The sequence below is a fragment of the Chiloscyllium punctatum genome, chromosome 19, assembly GCF_047496795.1.
Source record: "Chiloscyllium punctatum isolate Juve2018m chromosome 19, sChiPun1.3, whole genome shotgun sequence".
Lineage (NCBI taxonomy): Eukaryota > Metazoa > Chordata > Chondrichthyes > Orectolobiformes > Hemiscylliidae > Chiloscyllium > Chiloscyllium punctatum.
In genome coordinates this window covers 47,808,786-47,825,748 of record NC_092757.1, presented here as the reverse complement: position 1 = coordinate 47,825,748, position 16,963 = coordinate 47,808,786, and the positions used below count along the sequence as shown (strand labels likewise).

Genomic DNA, 16,963 nt, shown 5'->3' with positions numbered 1-16,963 from the left:
ACCACCTATTTTAGTGTCATCTGCAAACTTACTAATCATGCCTTGTATATGCTCATCCAAGTCATTGATATAGATAACCAGCAACAATGGGCACAGCACTGACCCCTGAGGCGCTCCACAAATCACACTGTTTTGTCTCTTCAGACAGTGCTGCCAGAATGCTTCAATAATTCCTGATGTTTTTTTTCCCTCTCTTTTTCACTTCTCCATTCATTTTTCTTTTCTCAGTTGACAGATGTTTTCACTTTTAATTGCCATTGTCTTTGGTATTTCCTGGTTACCATGATGTCCTCCTCTGATTTTGTCATCTTCAGGTTGTTGCTCATCTCTGGAAACTGGGTTACTCACCAGAAGACATTATTGGCAACATCTTCCGTGTCTGTAAAACCTTCCAAATGCAAGAGTACTTGAAGCTGGAGTTCATAAAGGTGAGAAGGGTTGAAGACTCAGAGCCCGAGGTTTTGCCATCTGTACCCAGCCTGAGAATAACATCTATCAGACAAAAAGCTGTTTGACTTGATCGGCTTGTTCGTGTCTTTGCTCCTGGGTCAGGTGGTTCAGGGTATGTGTTCTGCATCAGAGCTTGAATACATGGTTAACTATTTCATCATACAACAAAGGTAAGTCAGCATTGTCGGAGCTGGTATCCTGTGGGCAAGACACCTCATTGTAGATACTCGCAGTCCACCTCAATGTTAAAACAAAATCTACCAACATCTTTCACATGTATTGCATTCTGGTGCACTTCAATGTAGCTTATTTTTGTGGAACCAAACCCATTTATTAGCAGGGACATGAGTCCCCTTTAAACTTGCCGTGTTTTCAAATCTCATCACTTCCATCATTATTCAAAAAGGCAATTTTTATTCTCATGTTTTTTGATTGAGAAGTTTGGCCCATTGTGCTTGTTTGTGATGCCATACCTGTAAATACTGCTAACTAACGTCCCTCGTGTTCATAACCATTTATACTGTCCTCTTACATAGATCTTTCAAATTTTATTTCAAATTGTTATATGCTGCTTCATAACTAGGAGGCAAGTAAACAAATTCGAAATTCTCCAATCTTGTAATCTTACTTTAATGTTTATTTCTAATCCAATCTCTCCATTTATTTTTTAAATGCTTCCGCATAAATATTTTCAGTTAAAATTTTCTTCACTACCAACTTGATTATCTTCTGATGCTGGTTTGATTTGCCAGCTTTCTATTTATGTTCATCTGGAACAGAAGAGAGTCTATTTAATGTGCGATGTCATCAATTCAGTTTCAAATGGGGTTATCACAAAAAAGTAATTTTAATGTGTCTAGTCCATCTGTGAGCAATTGATTGTAAATCACTGGACATAACTTTAAATTCTGCTCGTTTAGTGTGCGTGAGTCAGGTTCTGGAAAATGAAGCATTTTTAATTTTTAACAAGATTTGAATTGATGCCTTTGTGCCCAAAAGAAACCAATATCATGTAAACATCCTTCTTGTGAAGGACTCAATTAGTGGAAATCTAGTGTGCACAATATTCTGAGATGGGCCCAGCTTGTCATGCAGAGATCGAACTTGTGATGGAAATTCCACAGTTTCTGATGTGCAATTGGTAACGCCAGGGTCATTGTCATAGGAAAGCCAGTGGAAACTTTATGCTTCTCTAATAGTTATTTGTCTCATTACACTAGTGTTGCAGTGAGTCGTGTCCCTGCCTTCAAGTCAAAGGTTCTGGTGTTAAAGTCCCATTCAGGGACATGACAGCTAAGGAAGATCAGTTCATGTTGTGGCCAAAATGGTTGATTATCAGCTTGTAAACAGTTCCTGTACACACCAGTGGCAGGCAGTAGGATTGGGAGAGCTTCCTGATCCGTCATGTAATGTGAAAAAAACAAGGTGCCTCTGCCATGACAATCCTCATCTCCATGCTCCAAAATTCATGTAAAAGTATGTGTTTCCATGACAACTGAGGCTCTCCGTGCATAGGGACTGATTTGTTCAAATAGTTTGATAGCTGGTGAAGTCCAAATTAGTGCCCAACAACAGAAGGTTCGATTCTGGGGTGGACTCAGCAACTACCTCCTTGTCCCATCCATGATGGCTGTTGTGTGCTCTGGGTAACCAGCCTTTGGGCACAAAATCCAAGGAAGAGAAGCTTCATGTTCTAATTCCTTGTCATTTAATCTTGTTTGGAGCATCATAGAGTCATGGAGATGTACAGAAAGAAATAGACACTTTGGTCCAACTCATCCATACTGACCAGATATCCTAACCTAATCTAGTCCCATTTGCTAGCACTTGGACCATATCCCTCCAAACCCTTCCTGTTCTTATACCCATCTAGATGCCTTTTAAGTGTTGCAATGGCACCTCTACTTCCTCTGGCAACTCTTTCCATACATGCACCACCCTCTGTGTGAACAAGTTGTTCCCTTAGTCCTTTTTAAATGTTTACCCTCTCACCCTCAACCTATGCTGTCTAGTTCTGGACTCTCCCACCCCAGGGAAAGGACCTTGCCTATCCCATGTGCCTCATGATTTTATAAGCCTCTATAAAGTCACCCCTCAGCCTCTGATACTCCAGGGAAAACAGCCCCAACCTCTCCCTATAGCCCATTCTCCAACCTGGCAACATACTTGTAAATCTTTTCTGAACCCTTTCAAGTTTCACAGCATCCTTCTGATAGGAGGGAGACCAGAACACACTCAATATTCCAAATGTAGCCTAACTGATGTCGTGAACAGCCACAACATGACCTCCCAACTCCTATACTCAATGCTCTGACCAATAAAAGAAAGCATATTAATTCCTGCCTTCACTATCCTATCTACCTGCGACTCCACTTTCAAGGAGCTATGAACCTGCACTCCAAGGACTCTTTGTTCAGCAATGCTCCCAGGACCTTCCCATTAAGTGTATAAGTCCTATTCTGATATACCTTTCCAAAATGCAGCACCTCACATTTATCTAAATTAAACTCCATTTATCACTCCTCGGCCCATTGGCCTACCTGATCAAGATCCCATTGTACTCTGAGGTAACCTTCTTCGCTGTTCACTATACCTCCAATTTTGGTGTCATCTACAAATTTACTAACTATACCTATGTTCATATCCAAATTATTTATATAAATGACAAAAAGTCGTGGACCCAGCACTGATCCTTGTGGCATATCACTGGTCACAGGCCTCCAGTCTGAAAAGCAACCCTCCACCAACCTTGTCTTCTACCTTCCTTCAAGCCAGTTCTGGATCCAAATGGCTAGTTCTCCTTGTATTCTGAGTTTAACTTGCATTTGGGCTTTTCTGTTCAGCTTGTTACACACTGACATTGACAAGAAGAAATGAGCCGTTACTTGAACTTTAATTTGGCCACAGGAACGGGCCCTGCGATGATGAGGCAAACAAAAGGATGGAGGAAAGATCAACTGTGATGGGATTGTACTGGAGGCCCCCCCCCAATAGTCAGGAGGAAATTGAGAAAGAAATATGTAGGGAGATCTCAAATATATGTAAGCATTTTAAGGTGGTGGTAATGGGGAGTTTTAATTTTCCAAACATCAGGACTGTCATAAGTATTAAGTTTTCATGGTGATGAATTTATTAAATGTGTTCAAGAAAGTTTATCAATATATGGATGCAAAACATGACCACCTTTTGGGCAATAATGCAAGGCAAGTTACTGAAGTAAAAGGAGGGTCTAGCAATCATAATTCTGTTAGTTTCAAAATGATTATGGAAAAGGATAAACCTTCCATCAAAGTTTTTCTTTTAATTGGAGTAAGGTAAATTTTAATGGTATGACCCAATTTTCAAAGTTGATTGGAGTAGACTGTAGGTAAAAGGACATCTGACAAGTGAGACGCTTTCAAGAGTGTGATGTTTCAAGATGTTCCTGTTAGAGTGAGGGGTAAGGCTGGTAAGATTTAAGGAACAATGGATGAATTGATTTCGTCAAGAATAAAAGAAAATCTTATTTTAGATACAGGCAACTTGGTTCAATAGAATCTCTTAATGAATATAAAGAGTAGGAACAAAGAGGGGATATGAGATAGTATTGGCAGATGGGGTTAAGACTAATCCAGAGAATTCAGCAAGTACATTGGTAAGAGAGAATTAGAGAGGGGGGAGATTCATTTAAAGATCAAGGAAGCCATCTTTGTGTTGAACCCCAGGACATGGGAGAGATACTAAATGAACATTTTGCATCAGTTTTATTCTGGAGAAACAAATTGAGGCTAGAGAATGCGGGGAAATAAATATTGATGTTTTTAAAACGATTCACATTATGGAAGAGGAGGTTCTGGAGGGCTTGGAATATAAAGATGGATAAATCTCCAGGACCTGATCTAATGTATCCCAGAATGTTGTGGGGAATAAGGGAGGAAATTGCGAAATCCCATGCAGAAATATTTGCATAGTCTTTCACTCTGGATGAGGTGCCTGATTATTTGGAGGGTGGCTGATGTTGTACCTTTGTTTCAGAATGATTGCATGGAGAAACCAGGGAACTATAGTCCTCTAAGTCAGATTTGTGGGTCAATGGGCTGAAAAATGGCAGATGGAGTTCAGTATGGAAAAGTGCGACGTATTGCATTTTGGCATTGCAACAAACAAGGGTAGGACTTGTCCAATTAATGGTCGGGCCTTGGGTAGTGTTGGAGAGTACTTGAACCTAGTGGTTCAGGTACATAATTCCTTGAAGCTTGTGTCATATACAGTATAATGGTTTAAAAACGTGTTTAGCATGCTTACCTTCATTGCTCAATTCTTTTGCGTATAGGAATTGGGGAGTCATGTTGAGGTTGTGCAGAACGTTGCAACATTTTTTGGAATACTGTGTCCAGTTCTGGTCACCTAGTTATAGGATAGATATGATTAAGCTGGAGAGGGGTAGGGAGAGATTTATCAGAATGCTGCTGGGTATGGAAGGTTTGAGTCATGACAATAGGCTGGAACCTTTTTTTTACTGGAGCTTCAGGGTTGAGAGGCAACCTTTTAGAGGTTTATAAAATCATGAGTTAATAGTATGTGCCTTTTCCCTAGGATAGGGGACTTGAAGACGAGGGGGTTCATTAGTAAGGTGAGGGGAAGGAGATTCAAAAATGACAAAAGGGGCAGTTTTTCTTTTACGCAAATGATGTGGAATAAACTTCTTGAAGTGCTGGATGTGGGCACAACTAAACGTTAAAAAGACATTCTGATAAGTTCATGAATGGGAAAGGTTTGGAAAGGTATGGGACAGGAGCAGGCAGATGGGACTATTTTACTTTGGGATTACGTTCGGCATGGACTAGTTGGACTGAAGGGTCTGTTTCTGTGCTGTATGACTCTGACACATTATGCCAACAGAGACCCATATTTGAACCCACCCTGAAATAACAAGCTCTGGGTCTCAGTCAGGTCAAGTCCACAATGTAAAAGTGGTGAATATTTAGTGCTGATTTGTCAGACCAGTAATTCGTTTTCTATTTCAGTTTAGGGTTCATTGTTGAAGTGACATTTTTTGATTTTTATACTGATTTAGGTAGCTCAGTATTAGTATAGGAGGACAAAATTCCTCTATACATATTCTCCCATTGCTACAAAACAGGAGAAAACAGTGAGGCAAGAGAGTGGGACAGACTGTTCTGTCCATGATTTGGTAATATCAATAAAGGTACATTGCTAAAGGAATGGGTGGGGGAAAAAAAACAAGAAGGATTGGTCTCAGAAAATCAAAAGTGAACATGAAAACTTTGATAACTTGTCAGTTATTTTAAAAAAAATAAATTTTCCATCTTGCTCCCTGCAGGAGATTGGATACACTCATATGCGAATTGCTGAAGGGGTGAATTCCTTATTACAAATGGCTGGGCTCCTTGCTCGACTTTGCCAAAAGACTGCAGCTCCACCAGCAAGTTGATGCGTCAATCTCCAGGGTGCTTTTATTTTCGAAGATAAGGTTTAAATTTGGTCTCACGTTTACATTGTATGTCAATAGACTTTCATTAGATACCGTTATTGGACACTTTTCCCTCTATATGAGAATTCTATGGATTTGAATTCTATGTTTGATTTTATCACATTTCTGAAGCTCATTTTACATTTGGATAATAAAATAATGTACAATAAATTGCTATGGTGCAAATGTGAGTGTTTTCCACAGTGAAATAAATAGCCTGAGAGTGCACAGTTCGAGCCCTACAGCTCAGAAACAGACCCTTCATTCAAGCTTGTTCATGCTGACCAGGTTTTCTAACCTAGTCCCATTGCCTGAATTTGGCCCATATGCCTCTAAACCTCACTTATCCATGTACCTGTCCGAATGTCTTTTAAATGTTGTAACTGTCTCTACATCTACCACTTCCTCTAGCAGTTCATTCCATGTACGAATCACCCTCTGTGAAAAAGTTGACCCTCGGGTCCCTTTTCACATCTTTCTCCTCAAAATTGTGTCCCTTTCCTAGGAAAAGACCTTTTGCTATTCACCTTATCTATGTTCCTCATGATTTTATAAACCTCTGGAAGGTCACCCCTCAACATCCTATGTTCCAGTGGAAGTATGTCTGAGCCTATCCAACCTCCCCCTTCTAACTCAAACCCTCCAAATCCTGGTAACAACCTTTAAATCTTTTCTGCACCCAATCCAATTTCATAATGTCTATCCTATAGCAAAAAATCTTTCCTACATTTCCAAGATGGAGGCTGTTGTTTTCACTGAAATCTTGATTTGCCTCTTCAATGAGTACATTACAATGTTCTATTCTCCAGATTATGTTGTGATTCCAGTGCAAGTTCTTTGGCAGTATAAGATACTGACTGTGACCAATGAGATACAAAGCAGCTCTGCTGTTGTATTGTCTGTGCTCCAGGTGTTCAATAAATAAATTCATGTCTGTTTAGGTGAATTGGCAGTGAATTCCTGGCAGAATATCTTCACATCACTGCTTTCTAGTTTTGTCACTGGTCCCAATTATATCTCCCAAATGGCCCCATGTATGTGACAGCACCTCATGAGGCCATTTACATTCTAGCTAACTGCCATGGATATAAACTCACATGCTGAAACCAGTTTTTTTAAAATCTGAAGGTGTTGATGATTCACAGCACTTTAACGTCACCAATATCTCTGCTCAGGGATGTACAGGCAACTTTTTTTTGTATTTGTTGACTTAATCAGTTTTGGAGAAAGGTACAATTCATACTGGAACAAATGCTGGAAATGCAGTCATGAACCAATTGATGAAGTTTTTGTTTTCTCCTTCATTCATTCATGGAAAGTGGGCATCACTGGCTAGGCCAGTATTTATTCCCCGTCCCTAATTGGTGCCAGACAGTTCAATATCAAACACTGCTGTGGGTCTGCAGTCACATGGAGGCCGGACCAGGTAAGGATGGCAGGTTTCCTCTCCTAAAGGGCATTAGTGAGCTGGCAATCAATCGTGGTCATCGTAGACTCTTAATTCAAGATGGCGAAAGTGAATACTGCAGATGCTGGAGATTTGAGTTCTGTGTGGTGCTAGAAAAGCACAGCAGGTCAGGCAGTATCAGAGGAGCAGAAGATTGACATTTTGGGCAAAAACCCTTCCTGAGGAACTTCTTGATGAAGGGCCTTTGCCTGAAATGGCGATTTTCCTGCTCCTCTGATGTTTTCTGACCTGCTGTGCTTTTCCAGCACCACACTCTTGACTCTTAATCAAGGTCTTTATTGAATTCAAACTCCATCATTGCAGGGTTCAAACCTGGGTCCTTATAAACACTATCAGGGTCTCTGGATTAATAGTCTAGCAATAATACCACTAAACCATCACCTTCAAAAGCAGCTGTTAAAATTATAGTTGTGTATTCCTGAGTCTAGCTGCATTGTTTTTAGCACTTGAGCTGTGATCTCCTAATATGTGGCACCCTACAAGTGTGAATTAAATCAGGAGATGTGAACTTCTTGGCATAGGCTATTACCTGGCTTTGATATCTTTGGGTCAAACTGGTGATTTCTGTGCAAAGAGTGTGATTATTCGACATGGGTTCTCTGAAATAAAAACAAAATGCTACAGAAACTCAGCACATCTGACAGCATCTGTGCAGAGAGAAACAGACATTAGGATTTGAGCCTGATAAGTTAGCTTATCAGGAGTTGGAAAATGGTTTTAATGTTGATGGGGGGTACGATAGGGTAACAAATGGTGAGATTGGCCAAAGCAAAAGGCAGAGGGAGTGATAGAGACAAATGTGAAATAGCTGTGAAAGGAGGGCAATGGATCTGCTGTACTGAAAGTAAAGCCAAATAGACGTGGCCAGGCAGTGGTGGGTGTAGAAATCACACTGTAGGAAACAGGTAATAAGTTATTGATGTCAGTGAGTCCTCAAGGTTTTAAACTAAGTGAAAAATGAGCTGGTGTTCTGCATTGCTCTTCATTGGAACACTAACAGACCCAGAACAAAAAGTTAGCATAGGAGCCAGATGACTTATTGAAATGGAAAGCAACTGGAAGAATGGTGACCGAACAGAGTTGTTCCACAAAGTACTGATCTCCACAGTGAAGCCCATATACACCATTAACCCTCTGTCTTTTGCGCTGGGCACCATCCCATTCTGGTCCACTCACTGCTGCTCCCTTTTGTCAACAGCGTTTTTTAAAAAACACAATTTCCAGTCCCTTTTCAGTTCTGAACAAGTCCTATCGCACTTAACCTTAATTCTGTTTTGCAACATTGATGCACCCAGACCTGTTGAGTTTCTCAGATGCCAAGTTTTTAATCTATCTTCGAGCATCTGCAATATCTTTCTTTTACTTGCCTCAATCTGACATTGATTAATATGAATCAAAGTAGGTAAGGAATTACCTGATGTGATTATCTGGGCTGTAAAGGAATAGGCTGGAGTAGTATCAAGTGCAGGAATGCTGGAATATGTACATATGATGATGCCTGAAGTAATTTGAGGGTGGAAATCCTCACAATAAGTTTTTTTTCTTCTTGCATACTCCATGTTGAATAGTGTAGTTCAGTGGCTGGGTGTTCCTCTGACAGTGGTGACAGGGAATGGGTGTGTGCCAGTACTGATAGCTAATCAAATGATGGGAGTGACAGTGACATTTATCAAACATGATTCAGTAGAAATCTCCACACAGTGTCAGGAATGTCAAAACTTATTGTCATATCACATGGTTTGGGTGAGTAACATAGCTCCCTTTCAGGTAAGCCAGAAAGGTTACCAAAGCGTAAAGGAATTTTAAAAAAAAGTGGAATCTTCTGTGGAGTGTGAACATAATCTGATTCACTTTATTGCAAATTCTATGTGATGAATAATCACTGGAATATTTTTGAGGGAAGAGCTGAACACATCCTGCTGTGGATACAAACTATGGCCTTTGACTCCATTTCCTATGGCTGGGGCTTGCACATAACTCTGGCCTGTCTCAATGACTGTCATTGGCAAAGCTAGTTTGAACAAGTCAAATATTAAAACCTGAAAATGTGTTGCTGGAAAAGCGCAGCAGGTCAGGCAGCATCCAAGGAGCAGGAGAATCGACATTTCGGGCATGAGCCCTTCTTCAGGAATGAGGAGAGTGTGCCAATCAGGCTAAGATAAAAGGTAGGGAGGAGGGACTTGGGGGAGGGGCGTTGGAAATGTGATAGGTGGCAGGAGGTTAAGGTGAGGGTGATAGGCCAGAGTGAGGGTGGGGGCGGAAAGGTCAGGAAGAAGATTGCAAGTTAGGAAGGTGGTGCTGAGTTCGAAGGGTTGGGACTGAGACAAGGTGGGGGGTGGGGAAATGAGGAAACTGGAGAAATCTGAGTTCATCCCTTGTGGTTGGAGAGTTCCGAGGTGGAAGATGAGGCGCTCTTCCTCCAGCCATCGTGTTGCCATGGTCTGGCGATGGAGGAGTCCAAGGACCTGCATGTCCTTGGTGGAGTGGGAGGGGGAGTTGAAGTGTTGAGCCACAGGGTGTTTGGGGTCTTTCCAATCCTCTCACTTGCTCCAAACCAAAGGAGTAGCCATGGGCACCCGCATGGGCCCCAGCTATGTCTGCCCCTTCGTAGGATATGTGGTACAGTCCATCTTCCGCAGCTACACTGGCACCACCCCCCACCTTTTCTTCCGCTACACCAATGACTGTATCGGCGCTGCCTCGTGCTCCCACGAGGAGGTTGAACAGTTCATCCACTTTACCAACACCTTCCACCCCAACCTCAAATTTACCTGGACAGTCTCAGACTCCTCCCTCCCCTCCCTAGACCTCTTCATTTCTATCTCGGGCGACCGAATCAACACGGACATTTACTATAAACTGACCGACTCCCACAGCTACCTAGACTACACCTCCTCCCACCCTGCCCCCTGTAAAAACGCCATCCCATATTCCCAATTCCTTCGTCTCTGCCGCATCTGCTCCCAGGAGGACCAGTTCCAATACCGAACAACCCAGATGGCCTCCTTCTTCAAAGACTGCAATTTCCCCCCAGACGTGATTGACGATGCTCTCCACTGCATCTCCTACACTTCCTGCTCCTCCGCCCTTGAGCCCTGCCCCTCCAATCGCCACCAGGACAGAACCACACTGGTCCTCATCTACCACCCCACCAACCTCCATATACATCATATCATCCGTCGTCATTTCCGCCACCTCCAAACGGACCCCACCACCAGGGATATATTTCCCTCCCCTCCCCTATCAGCGTTCTGAAAAGACCACTCCCTCCGTGACTCCCTTGTCAGGTCCACACACACCCCCCCCCCACCCCCCCCACCAACCCAACCTTCACTCCCAGTACCTTTCCCTGCAACTGCAAGAAATGCAAAACTTGCGCCCACACCTCCCCCCTCACTTTCCTCCAAGGCCCCAAGGGATCCTTCCATATCCACCACAAATTCACCTGCACCTCCACACACATCATTTACTGCATCTGCTGCACCCGCTGTGGCCTCTATATTGGGGAGACAGGCCGCCTACTTGCAGAATGTTTCAGAGAACACCTCTGGGACACCCAGACCAACCAACCCAATCACCCCGTGGCTCAACACTTCAACTTCCCCCTCCCACTCCACCAAGGACATGCAGGTCCTTGGACGCATCCATCGCCAGACCATAGCAACACGACAGCTGGAGGAAGAGTGCCTCATCTTCCGCCTAGGAACCCTCCAACCACAAGAGATGAATACAGATTTCTCCAGTTTCCTCATTTTCCCTCCCCCCACCTTGTCTCAGTCCCAACCCTTCGAACTCAGCAATCTTCTTCCTGACCTTTCCATACCCACCCCCACTCTGGCCTATCACCCTCACCTTAACCTCCTTCCACCTATCGCATTTCCAACGTCCCTTCCCCAAGTCCCTTCTCCCTACCTTTTATCTTCGCCTGCTTGGCGCACTCTCCTCATTCCTGAAGAAGGGCTCATGCCCAAACGTCAATTCTCCTGCTCCTTGGATGCTGCCTGACCTGCTGCACTTTTCCAGCAACACATTTTCAGCTCTGATCTCCAGCATCTGCTGTCCTCACTTTCTCCTAGAAAATATTAAAACCTGTTTGGAACTCATGGCTGGCTGTCTTTGGCAGTCAGAAGATCTTCATCTGCAGCCTCTGTTTTGCTCCTATTACAGTTTCTCTAGGTCACACAAATACCCTTGGGTCTAACTTGAAGTAATACACATGAGGCCAAGGCTTCTGTCGAGAAGCAGATTGTTTTTGGGTCTCGATATAAGCAAGTCATGGTGGCTATGATTGTAAAGTGAATGTCCGAACATGCAGGGGCATGTGGTTCTGAAACATTTACAACTTTCCTCTCGTTTCTTTTATTGTCAAACCTGAAAAAGTGAAACACTGAACCATCAAATTATTTGCTAATTGTTTACCTCTTAATTGTTTTCTGCTTGAGGTCCCATAGCAACCTATACTGTTTCTTGGTCAATGAGCAAGCAGATGTTAATTATATACTGAAATAAGCTGCAAGAGCCAGAGGTGAGAGAAATCAGCACTGCACTGGGGCTGTAAATCTAACATCACTTTCCTGTTATACAGAATGAAAAATCCATGTGGGCTAAGTCCCAAACCTACATCCTAACATTCTAGGTACAGTAGATTGGAATTTTGAGGTTTGTATTATCCTTAATATAGATACCAGTTTTATGTAAGTATTGTTTATATCTAGCTATGCCATTGAGAGGCTGGCTGTTGTTTTGCAGCATCACAGCATCAAAGAGTTCAGTGGTTAGCACTGGTGTGTCTCAGCGGCAGGAACCCGCACTCGATTCCAGCCTTGAGCGACTGTGTGGAGTTTGCACGTTCTCTGTGTCTGCATGGGTTTCCTTTGGATGCTCTGGTTTCCTCCCACAATCCAAAGATGTGCAGGTCAGGGTGAATTGGCTATGCTTAATTGCCCATAGTGTTCAGGGATGTTTAGGTTAGGTCATTAATTGGGAAATATAGAGTAATAGGGTAGGGGAATGGGTCTTGGTGGGATACTTCAGACGGTCGGTGGAGACTTGTTGGACCAAATGACCCGTTTTCACACTGTAGGGTTTCTATGATTTCTCTGACAAAGGTTTTCATTCTAATAAATTGTAGGGTGTCGAATGGAAGCCAGAGTTACAAATAAATTCAATTCAGTCCTATCCAACCCTGGTTCTACATCAATCAATGACCAGAAAATCTCCACAATAAAATTCGACTTCGATCACCATGTTTGTACAATGCACATCAGTAGCAAAATAGTGATGGCATTTTTAGTTTTTGTTTGCTTAAAGTACAAAGTTATCAAAATGCAACTAAAGAGATTTCTCCCAGCCATGTCACCAATACCATAACTCAAGTAATAAAATAGCATTACTATGAAAATACATAATTACTGTATTTTTGACAAAGATAGAACAATACAATGCAGAACAGGCCCATTGGCCCTCTACCTTGTACCAACCTGTGAATCTAAGCCTCATTCCCCTACATTATCCCATCATCATCCATGTGCTTATCCAAGGACTGTTTAAATCTCCCTGATGTGGCTGAGTTAACTACATTGGCAGACAGGGCATTCCACGCCCTTACCACTCTCTGAGTAAAGAACCTGCCCCTGACATCTATCTTAAATCTATCACCCCTCAATTTATAGTTATCCCCCCCCTCGTACAAGCTGATGTCATCATCCTAGGAAAAAGACTTTCACCGTCTACCCTATCTTATCCTCTGACCATTTTGTATGTCTCTATCAAATCCCCTCTTAGCCGCCTTCTTTCCCATGAGAACAGACCCAAGTCTCTCAACCTTTCCTTCTAATAGCTTCCCTCCAGACCAGGCAACATCCTGGTTAAAAAAAAGATGTACCTTAAAGGTAATAGTATCTCCAAGCATGCAGCAAACAATACTTTGGCAACACAGCATGCAGTTCACTGAGCTGTCCTGATTGACTTCACTAATTATGTAATTTCCTTTGTGGGTTTTTGAAAGCTATCACAATGAAGGAGCAGTGGTCTGAAAGCTAGTTGGATCTGTTGGACTTTAGTCTGATATGGTGTGATTTTTAATTTTGAACACAAATAAAGAATTAGTAATTAATGCTGACTTGGTTAAAATGATTCAAGCATTTCTACATTGATATAGCACATTTACGTCTTTCATTAAGTTGTGGTAAAATTTCCCAGCGTTTTAAAGCAAAATTGAGATGCCACACCACATAAGACACTTAAGTTTCTTTTTGAAAACTGAATTAAAGGTGGAATTTCAACCTGTATCTCCAGAAAGTTATCTTGAGTACAAAGGGATCTTGATCAGATGGGCCAATGGGCTGAGGAGTGACAGATGGATTTTAATTTAGATAAATGTGCGATACTGCATTTTGGAAAAGCATATCAGGGCAGGACTTCTACACTTAATGGTAGGGCCCTTAGGAGGATTGTTGAACAAAGAGACATTAGAGTGCAGGTTTATAGTTCCTTTAAAGTGGAGTTTCAGGTAGATAGGATAGTGAAGGCGACAATTAGTATGCTTTCCTTTATTGGTCAGAGCACTGAGTACAGGAGGTGGGAGGTCATGTTACGGCTGTACATTGGCTAGGCCATTATTGGAACACTGCATGCAACCGTAGTATCCCTGCTACAGGAAGGATGTTGTGAAATGGTTCAGAATAGATAAGGATGTTGCCAGAGTTGGAGGGTTTGAGCTGTAGTAACAGGCTCAACAGACTGGGGCTAATTTCCTTTGAGCATTGGAGGCTGAGGGGTGACCTTATCGAGGTTTATAAAGTCATGAGGGGTATGGATAGGGCAAATAGACAAGGTTTTCTCCGCTGGGTTGCAGAACTCAAAAACTAGGGTGGCATAAGTTTAATGTGAGAGGAGAAAGATTTAAAAGGGTCCTGAGGGGCAACTTTTCCACACAGGGTATATATGGAATGAGCTACAAAAGCAAAAGGTGGAGGCTGGTACAATTATAACATTTAAAAGGCATACGGATGAGTATATGAAGAGGAAGGGTTTGGGGGAATAATGGCCGAATGCTGGCAAATGGGACCAGATCAGGTTAGCATGGACAAGCTGAACCAAAGAGTTTCTGTGCTGTATATCTCCAAGATTCTATTTACCCAGGTCTCTGGACTCATGGCTTAATGATAGTATTACTATGGCCACAATCTCAGAGCAACTGTCCAAACACTTCTGAAATTTTAAAAGAAATTGTTAAAGGAATAAAAAGAGTAAGTCCCACAGATGAGGATGATCCCTGGTGAAGGCCATGTCAACGAGACTGGAGAATTCAGGTGGAGAGGTCGGTCATGAAAAGATTTGAAACAAAGAACGAGAATTTTAAAGTCAAGATTTTGCTTGACTGAGGGCCATGTAAGTCAGCAGACATGGGTGATAAATGAAATGAGACTTGATGTCAGCTGGGACAGAGCCTTAGATGACCTTTTTGTTTACGAAGGTAGTGTAGGAGAGCAGCCAGGAACATTTCACTTTTGTCAAGTCTAGCCATAACAAAGCAATGAATGAGAATTTCAGCAGCTGATGAGCTGACTGAGGTGAAAATAGTGATGATACAAACACCAGTTGGAAGCTCATCTTGGGGTTAAGTATAACGGCAGACACAGTGTATTTGTATATTTCTGATCTGTGTTGGTCTATTATTAGGTAATGATTGAGGGTAAGGGTTGGCACTACCACTATTCAGCAGCCTCACACTGCCATGCCATGTACACCCATCAGCACCTATCACTCTCAATGTCAGGTCATTGTGCTAGATGGTGGTTTCGTGCTTGACTATGGTTCTCAATCAGCTCATGGTTTACAGCCTCACAAGAAATTTTTGTTTCAATCCTTGGCAACACTACACTACATAAAGTCAAACTACCCATTTATTGTACAATTTGAAAAGTGAAAATCCTGTAGTAGCTTTTTGCGAAAAAAGAAAACTACCGTCAGTCCACTGCATGTACCAAAAGATGTATGAAATGGATCTGATCTGGATCATCTTAATACTGGCTGTCTGCTTATGTAATGAGCCCCACATTAAGTGCATCTGCAAGATGGTTAGTTCACTCATAATCTGCACCACTGGCACAGCATCAGACCATCCTGACAGGAAATGTTTTTAATTATTTAATATACAGATGGAAAATGTTGAACATTCAGTACACGTATGAACAAAACAGCTTAATATAAATTGGTGCAGAAACTTCCTCTGATCCATAGAATAGCTTCCAAACTCTTTAGAACTGCATGACCCTGAATACTGGATGAAATTCTGTGCTATTCAGTCAGCATCACTGATACAGAAGGGCTAAATACAAGGCACAGTTTTAAAAAATACCGGCAGAGCTCTGATGCTCTTCAATAACTTTCGTTTAATTTGTAGAGTCAGGGACATTAAACTATTCACCTTCAATCGAAGGCAATTTAAATTCAATAAACAGATACGATAATTTAATTTTAAAAATGATTGTGCAAATAATGAAATACTATTTCTCATTCTCAGAGTTTGCGAATTGAGTTGTGAATTTTAAAAAGATAGTCCTGAATGGTTGCCATAATAGAAACACAATGGTATCACTTAAGTAATTCCAAAGCAGGCACAGGACTATGTTCAATATGGAACATAGTTATTAAAATCTTCCAATTGAGATGAAAATGTTGTTGAAACACTAGAATTAACATGTTTCAGTGGGAAAGTGCACCATGAGAATGTGATTCTTGCGCAGAAATAAATTAATAGATACTGTTGCTAAATGTCCGTGGATGCTGTAAATATTCTTAGCAGAACTAAGAAACACAAAGAAAGCTTGCATTGGGAGAAAGGAAGGAATTCTCCAGAGGTTTGTAGACGGTCTCCTTCTTTGACAGTCCATTTGTGTTCAGCGAAGAGTAGTTAACTTCACCGACTGTGGAAAGCTTAATTGTAAAGATCTTTTCCCCAGATTTCTGTATGCTAAAGGAAATAATATGGACAAATGTTTAGTATAAAAATCCATTCAATTATAAAGCTAGAATTCTTAGTCTATCATCCTAATAATTTTTAAACATTATGGCACTCATATGAACAGTACAAAACACTGTACAGTCTCTTCATAACCTTAGCCTTTGCCCAGCTCTAATTTTATCTGGCTGTAACCTTTTGTAAATTGTCCTTTTTGCTCCAGTAGTGACAGTCACTGCCTCCAGCTCCCTAAGCATCAGGCTACAGAACTCTTCTCTCATCCTTCTGTTCCCCATCTTCTTTAAACTCATAGTGTCCTGAGATTAACTTCCCACTTTTGCCTTTGAGATGTTTTGGCAAGTTATTTGGTTAAAAGTGCTATATAAACACACATTTGTTGCAATGTAACGCAAGAAATAACCTTTCACGACTTTGGAAGCATCAAATCAGCACCTGAAAAATGGATAGGTTTCATATTTCTGCTTGTGTAAGATACATTTGCTGTGTTTTTCTGCTTGAATTGCAGATTCATTCACCTTTTGTTGTTACTGTCCTCACTCTGACATGATCCCTCCTTTGATTCCCAGAGACAGCTAAGCATCAAAAG

The 16,963-nt window shown here is 41.7% G+C and overlaps 2 protein-coding genes across 3 annotated transcripts in view; one reads left to right on the top strand and one right to left on the bottom strand.

Moving 5' to 3' along the window:
- Positions 1–6,869, top strand: part of rfc2 (replication factor C (activator 1) 2) — a 37,525-nt gene extending 30,656 nt beyond the window's left edge. The window contains exons 10-11 of the mRNA XM_072589335.1: positions 315–428; positions 5,774–6,869. Of these exons, the coding sequence (XP_072445436.1) occupies positions 315–428; positions 5,774–5,884 (225 nt within the window). The 3' untranslated portion in view covers positions 5,885–6,869. The remainder of the gene's footprint in view (positions 1–314; positions 429–5,773) is intronic.
- Positions 6,870–15,528: 8,659 nt separating this feature from the next.
- Positions 15,529–16,963, bottom strand: part of LOC140491232 (linker for activation of T-cells family member 2-like) — a 75,731-nt gene continuing 74,296 nt past the window's right edge. For both annotated transcript variants that reach the window (XM_072589205.1, XM_072589204.1), the window contains exon 13: positions 15,529–16,368. The gene's annotated coding sequence lies outside the window, so the exon portion shown is untranslated. The remainder of the gene's footprint in view (positions 16,369–16,963) is intronic.